At 37.7% G+C, this 15699-nt stretch overlaps 1 protein-coding gene across 5 annotated transcripts in view; it reads right to left on the bottom strand.

Annotated features, from left to right (window-relative positions):
- SMAD2 (SMAD family member 2) overlaps window positions 1-15699 on the bottom strand; it is a 97564-nt gene that overhangs the window by 41013 nt on the left and 40852 nt on the right. For 3 of the 5 annotated variants that reach the window (XM_078153270.1, XM_020985803.2, XM_020985805.2), the window contains exon 3: window positions 995-1084. The exons of 1 other annotated variant lie outside the window; for it this stretch is intronic. In XM_078153270.1, coding sequence (XP_078009396.1) covers window positions 995-1084 — 90 coding nt within the window. Of the gene's footprint in view, window positions 1-994; window positions 1085-11865; window positions 11919-15699 lie in introns of all 5 variants that reach the window. One more of the 5 variants, XM_020985806.2, reaches the window with a different exon arrangement.

Here is a 15699-nt window from a genome sequence, read left to right as displayed (position 1 = left end):
GAAAGATGTGTCCTATTTAATGAACTAGTTAAAAGCAATTAAGTTAGTAGAAATAGATGTGTCTTATAAAATGACACAGATGTTAATGAATTCTTTAGACAAAATATGAAGTTTCATTAAATAACATTATACATATCTGTACTTGACACTCGTCCTCAACTTCTGCCTTCAGAAGATTATGATGCTATCATGAATGCTTTTGTTTAAGGACACTTAGGAAATATTACTGCTATTAGTCAACAAACCTGACAGCAATCCAATCTGCAAGTGCTGCAGGTGGTAAAACAAAAAAAAACAAAAACAAAAACCAAGAATCAACACAAAAATGAACTGTGAAGGCACGTTTTTTATAGTAGTGTGAGTTTGTTAAATATCTACATTAATGTGAATGTAGCCTAAACTAATGTAAATTAACAGTTGTGATTCTTTCAAAAATTAACATATACTGCATAATTTCACACATAAATGCAGATGATGATAGTGATGAGATGAAAAAAGACAAACATCAATGTGCTGGAAAAGCTGGTAAGGCGATGAAAAGAAGGTAAAAATAAAAATTAGTTCCCCTAGAATTAAATGTAGTATAAGGGTTTTTATAAATTACTTTACCCACTATTTGAATACGAAATAATACTAAATTAAATTTAGACAAACTGGCCATTTACCAGTTTTTTAAAATGCTTCATAAGGATCAGGCCTACTGCAGAATATTAGAGTAATCATCTAACCTCAAACTAAAGAGTGTGCATTTATAAATTTTCCATTCCTTTTAAAGAGTATTTCAGAACTAGAATTTCATTGGTCAAAACATCAGCTGAAACACTTAATGTACTTTAATTACAGGCAAGCAATTGTTTTAAATGCTATGCCGTATAACTGACATAAAAGGAAACATCCTAGTAAAATTATGCAAAGCATCCCACTATGGATAGAGCCTCCAAACCCACCCCCTCCCACAAGATCTCTATGATTCGACAGAGGGCAGAATATTCACCTGGTTTGTTCAGAGAAGCTGTAAAGGCCTGTTGTATCCCACTGATCTATCGTATTTGGTGTACTCAGTCCCCAAATTTCAGAGCAAGTGCTGTGCATAAATCGAAAAACAAAAAATTGATGTGAACATGGAAGCATGGTTATTCAAAATACCATGATGTAAAACATGAAAAAATGTACAGAATGCTCCCTTCACAGAGAAAATATACAGTGCTTCACTGTCTTTACTGATATTAATGCTACTTTAGTATATTTTCTGCATGAAGGCAGCCAATAAAATGGAACATGTGACTCAAGGTAAATCATGATTATGTTTTAAAAATGTGAATACCAAAGTTAATCTCAAGGTTAATGACATAATGTCCATTAGAAAAGGAAAAACCTCCATCTATGGAATAACAGCTATGTTAGCAAACCTAATGTAAGAACTTCGTTTTACTATTCAATTGTTAAGCACTTTTCTAGTTTCCAAGCAGGTGTCAGCTTTTTTTTCTTTAATTAGAGAAATCTAAAAAGCTTAGATTTCTTCAGTGAAGGATTCCAATGTACTCTAATGTTAGTGATATTCATTTTTCTCAAATATGCCAATGCTCTATCCACTAGAGTCAAAAAGGAAGTAACTTTTCAAAACATTCCAATGAAAGTTTGAAATGAAAACTATTAATACCAACTATTTATCACTTAGCCTGTTAATCACCATTGCACCTAAAAACCAAATGCTGATAACACCTTGAGATTTTTCATAAATATACTAAAGGATGTCACAGAGAATAATTTTCATAAGGTAGTCCTGTGAGGCTACTTCTAAATCAAGATTTTCCACAGTTTCAAAAATAAGTTTACTTCTGAAGATGGAAATAACCAACCAAAACTATAACTCAGAAAACTACCAAAATTATTACTCAAAAAACAAGGATTAAAAACCAATTGTAAAATAGCAGGAATAGGCAGAATCAGGTACCAGACATAATGAAACCTATCAAGCAATAAAGGGAAATCTTATCACCAACTGTGTGTTAACAAAGAGGGAAGTGAGAGAAATGCACCTAGTTAAGATATCTTGGAGGCTTGACTAATTGGTTATTATTTGATACTTTATTTGCAAGGAACTACACAAGGGTATCTTAACCCTGCCATGACATTCCTGATATGCATGAAAGAATTCAAATATAGTCTGAATTCTTGCTTCTGATACTGTGCCAAAATTAATGCATGAGCTCTTTTATTAAGTATTTTTTAAAGCCCAATGATTCTTCCTCATCAAGAATCCAGCTTATTCCATGAGGAATGCTTTTTATCAACTAATACCCTGATAGATGCCAATTAATATTCCCTAATGTTTAAGGCATATATATGACCTTGTAGGAGTCCCTTATGTGCTTTTACTCTTTCCTGTCTCTTGTAACAACTACAGCAGCAGTGGATAAGCTCGTCTGCTTCCCATAAGCAGAAATTCTCTAGGGATAGTGACCTCACTCACAAGTGATGATTTGTTGTTCCAGAGAATCTAAAATCATGTTAGAGAGACAGCATGGTCTAATGGAATGAGCACTGCACCTCAAGTCAGCAAAAACATAGGTTCAAATTCCAGCTCTGATATTTAATAGTGTGGACCATGGTCAAGTAACAACCTCTCTGAAGCATTTTCCTCATACACAAAATAAAGACTATACTACCTGTGGTTTCTTGTTTCTCAGTATCATGAAGACCAAATATGATTATAATAAAGCATTTTGTAAACCTTAAAGCATTATATAAAGATTACCTATTACTATCTTCTTTAGCAAATTGTGAACGTATGTGACTTCTTACACACGTGGACTTCAAAGAGCATCAACACCTTACATTAAGTTCCAAAGTGATATTCCTAACACAGACCTCTGATGATATGATTCCCTCGCTTAATAAAAATCTGGTGGCTCCTTGTTCCCTATAGAATTAAACACAAACTCCTGTTTGGCATTTAACACCCTTATAATCTATCGCCATCCTACTTTTGTAGGTTCAACAAAACTGGCCTTCTTGTTATTCCTCACACACAGGAAATTCCATCTCTTGTCTCCATGCCCTTGCATAAACTATCCCCCATATGTGGAATGTACTCCCTTATTCCTCACACATAAAATTCCATCTCTTGTATGCCTTTGCATACGCTGGCCTGCATATGTGGAATATACGCCTTTCTCATTTCTGCCTCTTAGATTTCTAGTTTTCTTCAAAGCCCACACAGTACCCTGTACACAATCACTTTCCTCATTTCTCCAGCCGTTAATGCCAGCCCTACCTTTACCTTCTATTTATTTTGTGTATGTTTACGTATAAATGTTATTTACTCCTATACGATGTAAGTTCCCTAAGGGTAGGGACTATTTTATGTCAAATAAAATAATTAACAAGCATTTAACTAAACACCTCCTAGGTGTCAGGCACTGAGCTAGGCACAAACAATACAAAGAAAATGAAATTTCTTTGGATTCCTAGAACCTAACATAATATCTGGCATCTAGTATGAACTTAATAAATGCTTGGTGATCGATAATCAGATCAAACAAACTCCTACTCTGTGCCAGCTTTTGTGCTATTAAGGATATTAAAAAAGGTAAAAAAAAATAGTACCTGCCCTTAAGGAGCTCACAACTAATGGGGAAAACATGTAAACAACTACGCAGCAATAGGATATTTACAGCATTGGAGAGAATCTTGGAAGGCAATAACATCAGGAGGATGTGAAAAGGCTTCTTTCGGAAAGTGAGACTTGAGCTGAGACTTGAAGCAAGCCAGGGAAGCTAAGTAGTATAGATAAAAAGAGAAAGAATTCCAGGCATAAGGGATAACCAGTGAAAAGGTCCTTAGTTAGCAAATGGAGTGTTTTGTTCTAAGAATAGCAAATAGAGTAGGGGTGAGCACGGAGGGTGCTAATAAGGTATAAGGTTAAAAAGAAAAGATCCAAGTTAGGGAGGGCTTTAAAATCCAAACAGTCTTTTTTTTTTCTATTTGAAAATGAAGGCAAGAGATACTGGAATTGATTGGTGTGTGCGTGTGTGACAGAGACAGAGAGACATGGTCAGACTTATGCTGTAAGAAGATCAATCTGAAAGATGAATAGTAGATAGTCTGAAATGGGAAGAAACTTAAGGCAGAGAGATTAAACACCAAGCTATTGTAATATTCCAGGTGGAGATTATGAGGGCTTTTACCAGGGTGGTGTTACTGTCAGAATGGAAATCAACATAAAGAATAAGCTAGATAAATAGATTTGAGAAGCTTCGGCAGAGATGGATAATTGAATCCATAGAAACTGATGAGATCACCAAATGAAATAGAATATAGAATAAAGGAACAGAGGTCTGTGGAACACCCATACTCAGTGGAGATGATCAGAATGAAGATCCAGTTAAATAAACAGACAGACCAGTAAGATAAGTAGAAAGAGAACTAGGAGAGAGCAGTGTCACAAAAACTCAGACATAAAAGATTATCAAAAAGAAGGTGATCAATAGTATCAATCAAAGGCTGCAGAGAGGCCAAGAAGGATAAGGATTGCAGAAAAAGCCACTGGATTCGGCAATCAAAAGATTACTGGTAATTTGGGAGAGAGCAGTTTCAGTTAAATGATGAGGTGAGAAACTAGAGTGAAGAAGAGTTAAGTGTAAGACAGCGAGAGGAAATGAAATGGAGGCATCTATTGTAGATGGCCTTCCCAAAGAATTCAGCCACAAAAGGGAGAAAAGATAAAGGATGACTCCTAGCAGAAATGGACAGATCAAGTGAAGGTTGAGAATGCAGAAGATATGAAAACTGCTTTGGCTGCATTCCAAAAATTCTGATACGGTGTCTCAGTGTTATTATTATCATGAAAAAAGTTACAGATTACCCACCTATTATGGACTGTAAAAGATGCGTTAAATATTTCTACTTTTCTGCATTTGTCTGTCAGATTTTTTGACCCTTAGGGAATGGTTAGTTTCTATAAAGGCACACTTCCTGAAAAAAAATTTTTACACACACACACACTCTTTTATGTTTATTCAATAATTACCATTCAATAATTGCCTGGTCTATTATATAAAAATTCCATTCAGGTCTTTAACTCCTGTGTTATTTTTTTCTTTATGAATCTTACTAGATTTATGTATGTCTGAGGGACTAAAGTGTTACATTATTATAGTTTTACTATTTCTCCCGGTAACTCATTTTTAATTTTCTTTAGATATTTAGATGCTATGCATTTACCTGAATATGTTTAGTACTGATACTAATTCAGGGTCTATGCAACCTTTTAACATGTAGTTTCTCTGTTTATCTCAATTAAACCTATTTTATGCTGTCTTGCCTAAGTTCAAGATTGCTATCCTGATCTTTTTCACTTCAGCTGAAGTATAACAAATTTTGTTCCAGCCACTTATTTTAACTGAGCAAGTTTTTATATTTCCAGTATATTTCTGACCAACAGCTTATTTTGGTGCATTCTGCTTTCTAATTCACTGTTAACCTCTCCTGTTTTATGAGTTCATACCATTCACATTCATAGTTATGACAGTTCATTGTCCATATCCTTCCATTTTCTTCTTATATACTCTCTTATAAAGAAGAAAAGAATGGGGAGAGGAAAGGTATGCTCAACACCAATGTTCTGGGGTTAGTGCAATCTGCTCAGCCACCCCTCTTCTCTTCCCCTGTTCCAAAGCTCAATTACAGGTTCTTATCCTCTCCTTTTTAGTTCTGCTTAGGACAAATCTCTACCTTAAATCTGCCCTCCCTCTTAATGCCCACTTTCTCTCCTTTACCTCCTATTTTCCTATTGAGTGGGATGTTATTTATTTGCACATGGCACATGTTGCTCCCTCCTTTGACAAGTTTGGTTCCTTCTAACCCCTTCCTTCTGGTTTATAAAATCTTGTATTTGTATACTCTGGTTATATGAGATAATTTCTCCCTCTTGCTCCCCATCTTCCCAATTCCTTTTCTCCTCTCTTTCTTCTACTAAGATCATCATCAAAATAATAAAACTATTCCCAGGTTCTCTTACTAGACTCCTTCTGAGGTCCTTAGGGTTCAGAGGTGAAAAATGTATCATCTCCCCACATTAGAAATATACAGTTTATCTTTGTTGAGTTTTATGCTTGTTCATTAACATTTACCTGGTGCTATTTCTCTTGACTCCTGTGTTTGTATTTCAATTTCCATGCAGCTTTGATCTTTTCATCAGGAATATTCACTGCATTTCAGTAAAGGTCTGTTTTCCCCCCGTAGTACTATACTCAGTTTTGCTAGGTAAGTTATTCTTCATTGTAAGCCTACATATCTTGCCTTCTGGAATATTGTATTCCAAGTTCTCTGTTCCTTAAAAATCATGGCTACTAAACCGTAGGTGATTTTGATAGTGGCTCCTTGTACTAGAACTCTTTCTGTCTACTTGCAGTATTACTTCTTTGATCTGGAAGCTCTAAATTTTGGCTATACTGTTCCTAGTGATTTTCATTTTAGAGTTTCTTTCAGAGGGTGGCCGATTCATTCTATTTTCACTTTGTTCTTTGGTTCTAAGCTACCTGGGCAACTTTCTTTTACGATTTCTTGAAATAAGTTTAGATTCTTTATTTGATTATTACTCAGGCAGTCCAATGATTCTTAAATAATCTCTTGATCCATTTTCCAAGTAAGTTGTTCCTGCTATAAGATATCTTAGATTTCCTCTATTTTCCCCCCAATCTTTGGTTTTTAGTATGTATTGCCTCACGAAGTTTCTATTTGTCCATTCCACTTTCCAGTACATCTGCTGTTTGGGTAATGTTTTGAACCTCCTGTGCCAAGGTATTGATTACTGCTCTTTTTTTTTAATTTCTTTTCCAAGATCTTACTCTAGTGCTCTAATTTTACTTATTAAATCATTTTAACTTAAAAAAAACACAAAACCTCTTATTTCATATCCTTCAGAAGTTTTAGCTGAACTTACACCTAAGTTGTGCTCTTCTTTGAGGCTCCGCTTGTAACTATTTAGAAGTTTTTCCTTTCTTGGCTTTTCAGTCATGTTCAATTCCTGCCACCATAACAGCTCTTTTACGGTGTCTTACTGTTGTTGTTTGCTTGTACATCCTGGCTTCAGACTTTATGTTAAGGATAGTAGGTTCTGCACATTTCTGGAGGAAAAGTCTGGGCGGGTCCTATAGTTGCCTTCTTGAGGTATGTTGTGTATTCCAGAATTCCAAGGAAGAGCTCAAGCTTTCAACACTCCCAAAGTGGTCTGATTCAGGGCAGAATTTGATTTCTACCTTCTTGCTCTGATCTCTGAAAGTTCCTGACCTCGACACGTATCTGAACGGCATATCTATATATCTATATATCCATGACTCAGCCACTATCAGCTAGCTGGAATGGTCTTCTAGTTCAATGACTCTAGTTGGGCAGAGATGGGGTGGGGCGAAGAGGGCACAGCAGCACCTAAAACTGAGACCACATTGTTCCTGGGTTCAGAATCACATCTCCTCTACTTGTAGGTCTCACCAGTCCACCCTGGTCCCATCATGGTAAGGGAATGGGTAGTGAGGAACAGAGTTGCCAGTTAGTTAGCATCTGTTTCTAAAAAGGGTAGGCCCTTCATGCAGGGCTAGATCCTCTTATAGCCCAGGTACATGCAACTCTCTTTTAGTCCTTATGCTGGAAGGCTCCAAGTAGCTGTTCCTGGCTCGATCCTATCCGTAATGTCCAAAACCTTTCTGTTTCCCAATGCTGACCTGGGCTAGAAAAATGACTCACTGATTATTGCCTCCTTGGAATTTACTGATTAGCAAACTCAGGCTGATACAAATTTTCTAGATTTCTATGCAGAAGCTGGAAAAAGCTAACTGTATTTCCTGCTACCACTCTGCCATCTTGGCTGGTCCATCTTAAATCAGATGCTAAGTATTTAAAAAGAGGAGAGACTCATCTGTTCAAGATTATCCAAAATGTAGTTTTGCCTAAAGGGAGATATAAAACTAGAGATAATCACAAAATCCCAGCCTTCCATGAATTTCAGTATATCTAAGATGTGACTTATGGAAAAATATAATAGATTCTGTTTATTTAAATCACTTTAGGAAATGGTTATCAGAATGATAAGGAAATGATTAGAAGAATTGCAGAAGGAACTTGAGAGAACTTATTCTTCATTGTGAACTATATATAAACTCAAGGATTAAAAGAACTGGATATTTAGAGACTATTTTTATAGACATTCTCTGACAACAAACTTGCTGAGTTCCTTAGGTAAGATTGGTGCTAGTATGTAAATGTAGGCCTCTAGGGATTCAGTAGAACCTAAAAAATCCTATGCAATTCTTCAGAAATTGGGTCAGCAAACCACAGCCCCCCCAAAAAACAATGAATGCTGTTAACTTTTAATTCTCATTTGAAATAACACAAAGCTAATAGGATTATGAGGGTTCCAAAGGAGACTCAACAGGTGCCTGTAAGCCCAGAAAGTACACTAATAAAAAAAACCCAACACAACAGAAGACTAGCAAATAGACAAAGATAACCCCATATAAGTACTAATTACAACCAGCATGTAGAATGTCTCCTAATACTTTTGATTTTTAAAAAATGTTGTTTTTATATTTATTATTTTTCCTTCCTGTTGCTCCCCATGCCACCATGAACAATTTTTTAAAATTCTCCTAATAAATATGCACAGTCCAGTAAAAATAAATTCCCACATTGGCCATGTCCAAGAATAGATGTCTCATTTCTGCATTTTAAGTCCATTACATCCCTGGAAGAAGGTGGGTGGTGTGTTTATCTTCAGTCCTCTGGACTGCACTGAGTTCTAAAGTATTTCAAGGTTGTTTTTCTCTTTAATTTTATTGTTATTGTGTAAATTTTTCTAGTTCTGATCACCCATCGTCATTGAGAAAGGTCTTTCCAATTTCCTCCTAAATTGTCTATTTTATCATTTCTGTGGCACAATAACATCTCATGACATAATCTGTTTAACCATTCCCCAAAAGGTGAGCACTCCCTTAGTTAAGAGTTTCTGACTGCCAGAAAAAGAGCTGTCCCATATGATAATGGCTCCTTTTCCTCTTTGATCTTTTTGGGGTATGGGCTTAGTGGTAGCATGGATGGGGTCGAAGAGTACGGTCGTTTTAGCCAACTTCTGGGGCACAATTTCAAATTGCTTTCCAGAATGGCTGGACCAATTCACAGCTGTACTGTAAATTTTTATTTTAAAAATAAAATTCATACATAATTACAAAATAAAATATCTTTATGGACTAGTGTGAACTTGTGATTTCATTGGTGTAGGTAACTTCCATTGAGAAAATTCCTAATAATTAACAATTATTCTGCACCTAAGAATCTTAAGGGTTGCCTGGAGGCCCTAAGAAGTGGAGTGACTTGCCCAGGGTCATAAAGTATTTTATGTCTAAGGTAGGACTCGAACCTAGGTCTTCCTGACTCCAAATTTAGTCCACTATCCACTGCTTCTCACAATGGCTTCCCACACTAATTTTAATAAGTAGCTGATTCTATCAGCCAAGTAACCTAAAAGTCAAATTTCTAAATCAAATACTAGAGAATAAACATTCTAAGGTCTACATTATTATACTGATACTAGAGTATACTTTGTTGCTTTTCTTTTGTCTAATAGCTGCTGAGGAATTCTCCATGCTTTAGGGGTTACAAAAATAGTAACCTACCAAAGGAAAAGAAAAGTCATCTTAGACCACTGACAGTTTGTTGCTTCTGTTATCTTTTGTTTCTCTTCAGTCCTGCTTAAAGAGATTTCACAGCTGCTGTTGTTATTCAGCCATTTCAGTCACGTCCACTCGTTTGGGGTTTTCTTGGCAAAGATACTGGAGTGGTTTGCCATTTCCTTCTCTATCTCATTTTACAGATGAGGAAACTGAGGCAAACAGGGTTAAGTGACTTGCCCAGGGTCATATAGCTAGTAAATGTCTTAGGCCAGATTTGAACTTAGGAAAATGAGTCTTCTGACTCTAGGCCCACTCTCTATCTACTGTACCACCTAGCTGCCTATCACAGCTAACAGATTTTTTCATTTCACTGCCAAAGGCAGTGAAAGCTATCACACTGAGGAAAAAAGAATCCTAAGAACTGCCTTCTAAAAGATCAAAGTATCATGCATTCATTCACTGAAGTCTTTATTAAACACCTACTACACACACTGTATTTCATAGTTCAAATCATAACCTGAACAACTGAATACTAAGACCATCTATTCAAGTTCAAAACTCAAAAAACAAACGTCCGAAAAGAGTATCCTTTGTTTTTTTAATATGTGGGGTATACTGGTAATCTTAGCTAGCCCTGCCATTTACTACCTCCCTGGGCCTCAATTTCCTAATCTATAAAATGAGGTAATTGGACTAGATGTTCTCTGCAAGGTTCTTTGAGTTTTTAATTTTATGATCTTATAAACAAAGAGTAGTTTGGGGTCACACTAGTCAAATTATTCCTGAAATAAAGAAATTGTCATCTTTTCCAGCTTTCAAAAAGACTAATGACAAAGGGATTAAAAAAAAATTTGAAAAACATGCCAAAGTAAGATTACATTGATAAATAAAATATAATAAGGCAGCATAGTACAGCAGAAAGAACACAAGATTTGGAGGCAGAGGACTTGAGTTGAACTGCTTATTACCCATATGTCATTTACTCTTCCTGGGCCTCACTCAGTGCCTCAACTTTAAAATAAGGGGGCTGGACCAGATAACCTATAAATCCCTTCCACCTCTAAAGTTTTCATCATATGAAAGAAAACTAGAATGGAACTCAGGAAATAAAAGTCAAGGTTAAAATGGGCAATCTTGAAAAATTTCCTAGTTTTCGATACAAGCTGCTCCTGATCCCATTCCCATCCCCTCCAATCATCCCTTTTGTTATGTCTTTGAATATGTGATGTCTCTCTAATCAAACAAAACAAACAAAAAACCCACTTCATTTGACCCTACCATTCTCTCTAAACTAGTTTCTTTTCTTTCTTCCCTTTCTTTGTCAGTCAAATGCCAAACTACTCACTCTCATTGCCTCACTGCATTGGTGTAGGGGTATTGAGGGAAGACCAGTAGCTCTGGTGTGAGGGATGCTTAGCCCTTTGCTGAGATACTTTGCACCTTTGGTGTCCACCTGATTCACCCAACTCTTCACACTCTGGTAAATTATATTGGCAGATGAGCTAAACTAGGTTGAGGGTAACAAGGGGTCTCAAACCTCCTAGTGAGTTAGGGGGTATCTACTCCAAGCATGTGAAGACTTCAACCAATGGAATGGGAGGACAAGAAAAATTTGTTCCAATGGCCACAAAAGTGGCTGAAGCAGTCGCTGTGGAGCACTTAGAGCTTTGTTAGACATCGAAGATGTCAAGGTAATTAACTGCATCCTGGGCCACAGCCAGTCATCTTGATTTTTGTCTTGCCACTGGATTTGACTCTGGAAGAGAGAGTGAGGCCGATGACTTTGCACAACTCCATCACTTAAATCCAATTTATGTGTGAGTCAAAAGACATCACCCATGTCATTTTACTATTTTTACCTACCTCAAAGTTCTGTGGCAACAGGCAAGTGATGAAGCAGCAGGTGCAGATACACTGGGAACTGTAGTCACAACCCTGCACAAAGGCAGCCCAGGCCATAGTATCCTCTTGTCACTGAACTGAAGCAGCAGTAATATTTGGCAGCCCCTGGGTATCTGAGCTGACTTTTTTAAGGACCACACTGCACACCTCCTGAGGAAAGGGCTAGAAAAGGTGCCCTAAAAACTGTATGCCCTACCCAACCCTGGCCTACTTACTGTGGCAGGCAGGGATCCCACACTGCGATCAAAACACCAAAAAATGTACAAAAAACTTTTGTGAAGATGATTCCACTCACCACTGGTACATGGAATGTGCACACGCTTAGGGACAACACGAAATCCAGCAGACCTGAAAGACGAACAGCTCTTGTTCCAAGAGAACGCAACAAGTATCACATCCAAATAGCAGTCCTGAGTGAAACAAGGCTGGCAAATGAAGGCTAGTTTACTGAATTCAGAGCTGGATATTATGTTTTTCTGGAGTGGCTTCAGTGAGGTGGAATGCCGTGAGGCTGGTGTAGGTTTTACAATCCAGACTAATCTAGGTGACAAGCTTGTATGCCTCCCTGAAGGAGTGAACAACAGGCTCACAATAATGCAATTGCCACTTGCGTGCCATGCCACCATCATCAGTGCATATGCTCCCATCATGTCAAAGAAAATTTTATGAAGAACTGGAATCTCTCATCATCAGTGTGCCAAAAGAGGACAAGCTTATAATTCTAGATGACTTTAATGCCAGAGTAGGCAAAAACTATCAGACATGGCAGGGAATCCTTGAGAGGAATGGAGTCAGAAACAGCAGCAGTCACTTAGTACTGAAGACTTGTGCATCTCATGACTTTCTCATCACCAACACTGTCTTCAATTTACCTAAATACAGTACAACTTCATGGACGCACCCTTACAGCAAACATTGACATTTAGTAGACTATGTCATTGTAAGGAGAAAAGACAAATAGGATGTGAGAGTGATGCATGGCACAGAGTATTGGACTGATAGACTTACTATCTCCAAACTAAAGATTCACATTCAACAAAAGTGGTAGCCCCAAGGCAAGACAACTAGCAGAAGACTGCTCCCAGTTTGAACAGTTTATTGCTAACTTAGAGGGAAAGCTGAGCCAACACAGTTGGCAACAGCAGAGCAGAAAAGGAGTGGGCAGCTTTCAAAGATTGGTGTACAGCAACACATTACTCATCTGGGCGAAAACACTGGCAAACATCGAAACTGGTTTGACAAAAATGATGGGGAAATCCAGAAAGTGCTAAACGAAAAACAAGAACTCCATGGAGTTTACCAGCAAGACAGTTTGTCTGTCTCTAAGAAAGCAATGTTTAAGTCCATCACAAGTAAAGTGCCACATTGATTAATAATAAGGACATGATCCCAAAGAAATGGGCTGAACATTTCCATAGTGTTCTCAACAGACCATCATTAATCAGTGCTGATGCCACTGACCATATATCTCACACTGAAGTCAATCCCTTTCTAGCCAAACTTCCAACTGAAGAAGTTTTGAAAGGCATTAAGGCAAAGTGTCTGGTGCTGATTCTATTCCAGCTGAGGTTTACAAGGCAGAGCATCCACTGCTCATACAAAAGTTAACCTAAATTTTCTGGGTTATATGGAAAGAGGAGGTTATCGCTCAGGAGTTCAAGGATGCCTCCATTGTCCATCTCCATAAAGTAAAAGGAAATAGATTGTCCTGTGACAATCACAGGGAAGTCTCTCTCTTAGTGACTGCTGGCAAAGATGGTCATCTACCCAAGAGGCAGTGTGGCTTCAGAAAGGGCTGAGGAATGATCAATACGGTGTTTGATGCTGAACAACTCCAGAGAAATGCCAGGAGCAGAACAGAAGTCTGTACACAACATCTGTCAATCTGACCAAAGCCTTTGATACTGCCAGTCATGCAGGCTTATGGAAAATCATGGCAAAATTTGGTTGCCTAGAGAAGTTCATCAGTATTGTATGTCAGTTTCATAACAGCACAGCTTGCATGAATTCTGGATAATGGATGATGCTGTCACATTTTCCCAAGTCACCAACAGAGTGAAGCAGAACTGCGTGCTTGATCCTATGCTTTTTAAGCATGATGTTTTCAACAATGTTGTCAGATGCCTTCAATGAGGATGAAAATAGCATCAAGGTCAGCTACTGCACTGATGGCAAATCATTTAACTTGAAAAGGCCACAAAGCCAAGACTAAAGTGGAGGGAGAGTTGGTGCATGACTTTGTGTTTTGTGTTCACAAGTGACAGTGCACTCAATGCAGCCTCTGAGACTGAGATGCAACAAAATATGGATTGCTTCTCTACCGCTTGTGCTAATTTTGGTCTAATGATTAAACACCAAGAAAATACAGGTTCTACACCAGCCAACATCACACCATCCATACATGGAACCGTTAGTTACAGCAAATGGAGAAATTCTGAGTGCTGTGGATAAGTTCGCTTACCTTGGCATATTATCATCCAGGGATGTACACATACATGACTTGGTTCACACAGGCACTGCCAGAGCTAGCTCAGCATCTGGGCAGCTCCAAGGGACAGTGGGGGAGATAAGAGGTATTAAGCTGCCTACCAAACGGAATGTCTATAGAGCTGTTGTGTTGAGCTTTTGTATACCTGTGAAACCTGGACAGTCTACCAGCACCATGACAAGAAACTAAATTGCTTCCATTTGAACTGTCTTAGGAAGATTCTGAAAATTACCTGGCAAGAGAAAGTACCAAACACTTAGGTCCTCTCTCAAGCAGAAATGCCAAGTACTCAAAAACTCTACTGCAGAGAATACAATGCTGATGTGCTAGCCACATTATGTACATTTGCCTATAAGACTATTTTATAGAGAACTCACACAAGGCAAGAACTCACACAGAGGTCAGAAAAAGTGATACAAGGACACTCTCAAGGTTTCTGTGAAGAACTTGGTAATCAATTGTGAGACATGGGAGACTCTGGTACAGGATCACCAAGCATGGCATGCTAGTATCTAAGAAGGTGTTGTGCTCTATGAACAAAGCAGAATTGCAGTAACTCAAAAGAAACATGAGATGCACAAATTTATAGATGTCTCCACTCCAAATGTTCAAATGGACTATTTATGCCCAACCTGTGGTAAAGCATTCCGAACTCATATTCATCTGATTAGCCACAATCAGACACACTCTACCTTGACCTCAACACAGTGATGTCATTTTGGTCCTCTGAGAACAAAGGACAACAGCCAATCAACCAACCAACCTCCATTTTTCCCCTCATTCACTTCTCAATCTTTCATGATCTGGTTTCTGACATCATTCAACTGAAATTGCCCTCTCCAAAATTATGAATGATCTTTAATTTCCTTTTCTGTTTCATTTTACAGGCGAGGAAACTGTGGCAAACGGGGTTAAGTGACTTGCCCAAGGTAACATAGATAGTAAGTATCTGAAGCCACATTTGAAATCAAGTTTTCCTGACTCCATGCTGTGCTCTATCCATTGTGCCACTTAGCTGCCCAATGCAGAAGACTCAGGTCTATATCCGAACAATCTCTGAGCTTTGGTTTCTCATACTCAACTATATAATGGGACACATTTCAAAGTGAAACATTCTACAAGTCCTTTCAAATTCAACATTTCCAAAAGAGAACTCAAGATCTTTCTTGAAAAACTCACCTTTTATTGAACTTCCCCATTTCTGTCAAGGATATTATCATTCCTCCAGTCTCCTAGATTTGTAATCTTAGCATTATCTTCAACTCATCTTTCTTTCTCATCTGATATATCATGCCACTTTTTCCACTTTCACAACATCTCTCACATCAGTTCCTTTCTTTCTACACATGAAGTTGCCAATTTATTTACATCTTCACTTCTTGCTTGAACTATTGTAATAGCCTCCTAATTCATCTCCCTATCTAAAATGTCTCCCCCCACCAATCCAGCCTCCACACAGATGTCTAGATGATGTTCCTGTAGGGTAAATTTGATTATATCACTCCCCTATTCAATAAATTCCAGTGGCTCCTTTTGATTCTTAAATAAAATACAAATTTTGGCTGTCATTTAAAGGCTTTCAGAACCTAGTCCCAACCAATCTTTCTAACTTTATTATACATTATTCCTTTTCCTGCACTT

Source organism: Phascolarctos cinereus, unplaced genomic scaffold (genome assembly GCF_003287225.1).
Source record: "Phascolarctos cinereus isolate Bilbo 61053 unplaced genomic scaffold, phaCin_HiC Scaffold_4;HRSCAF=312, whole genome shotgun sequence".
Taxonomy (NCBI): Eukaryota; Metazoa; Chordata; class Mammalia; order Diprotodontia; family Phascolarctidae; genus Phascolarctos; species Phascolarctos cinereus.
The sequence above is the reverse complement of the archived record's forward strand: the minus strand, read 5'-3'. Positions and strand labels throughout refer to the sequence as shown.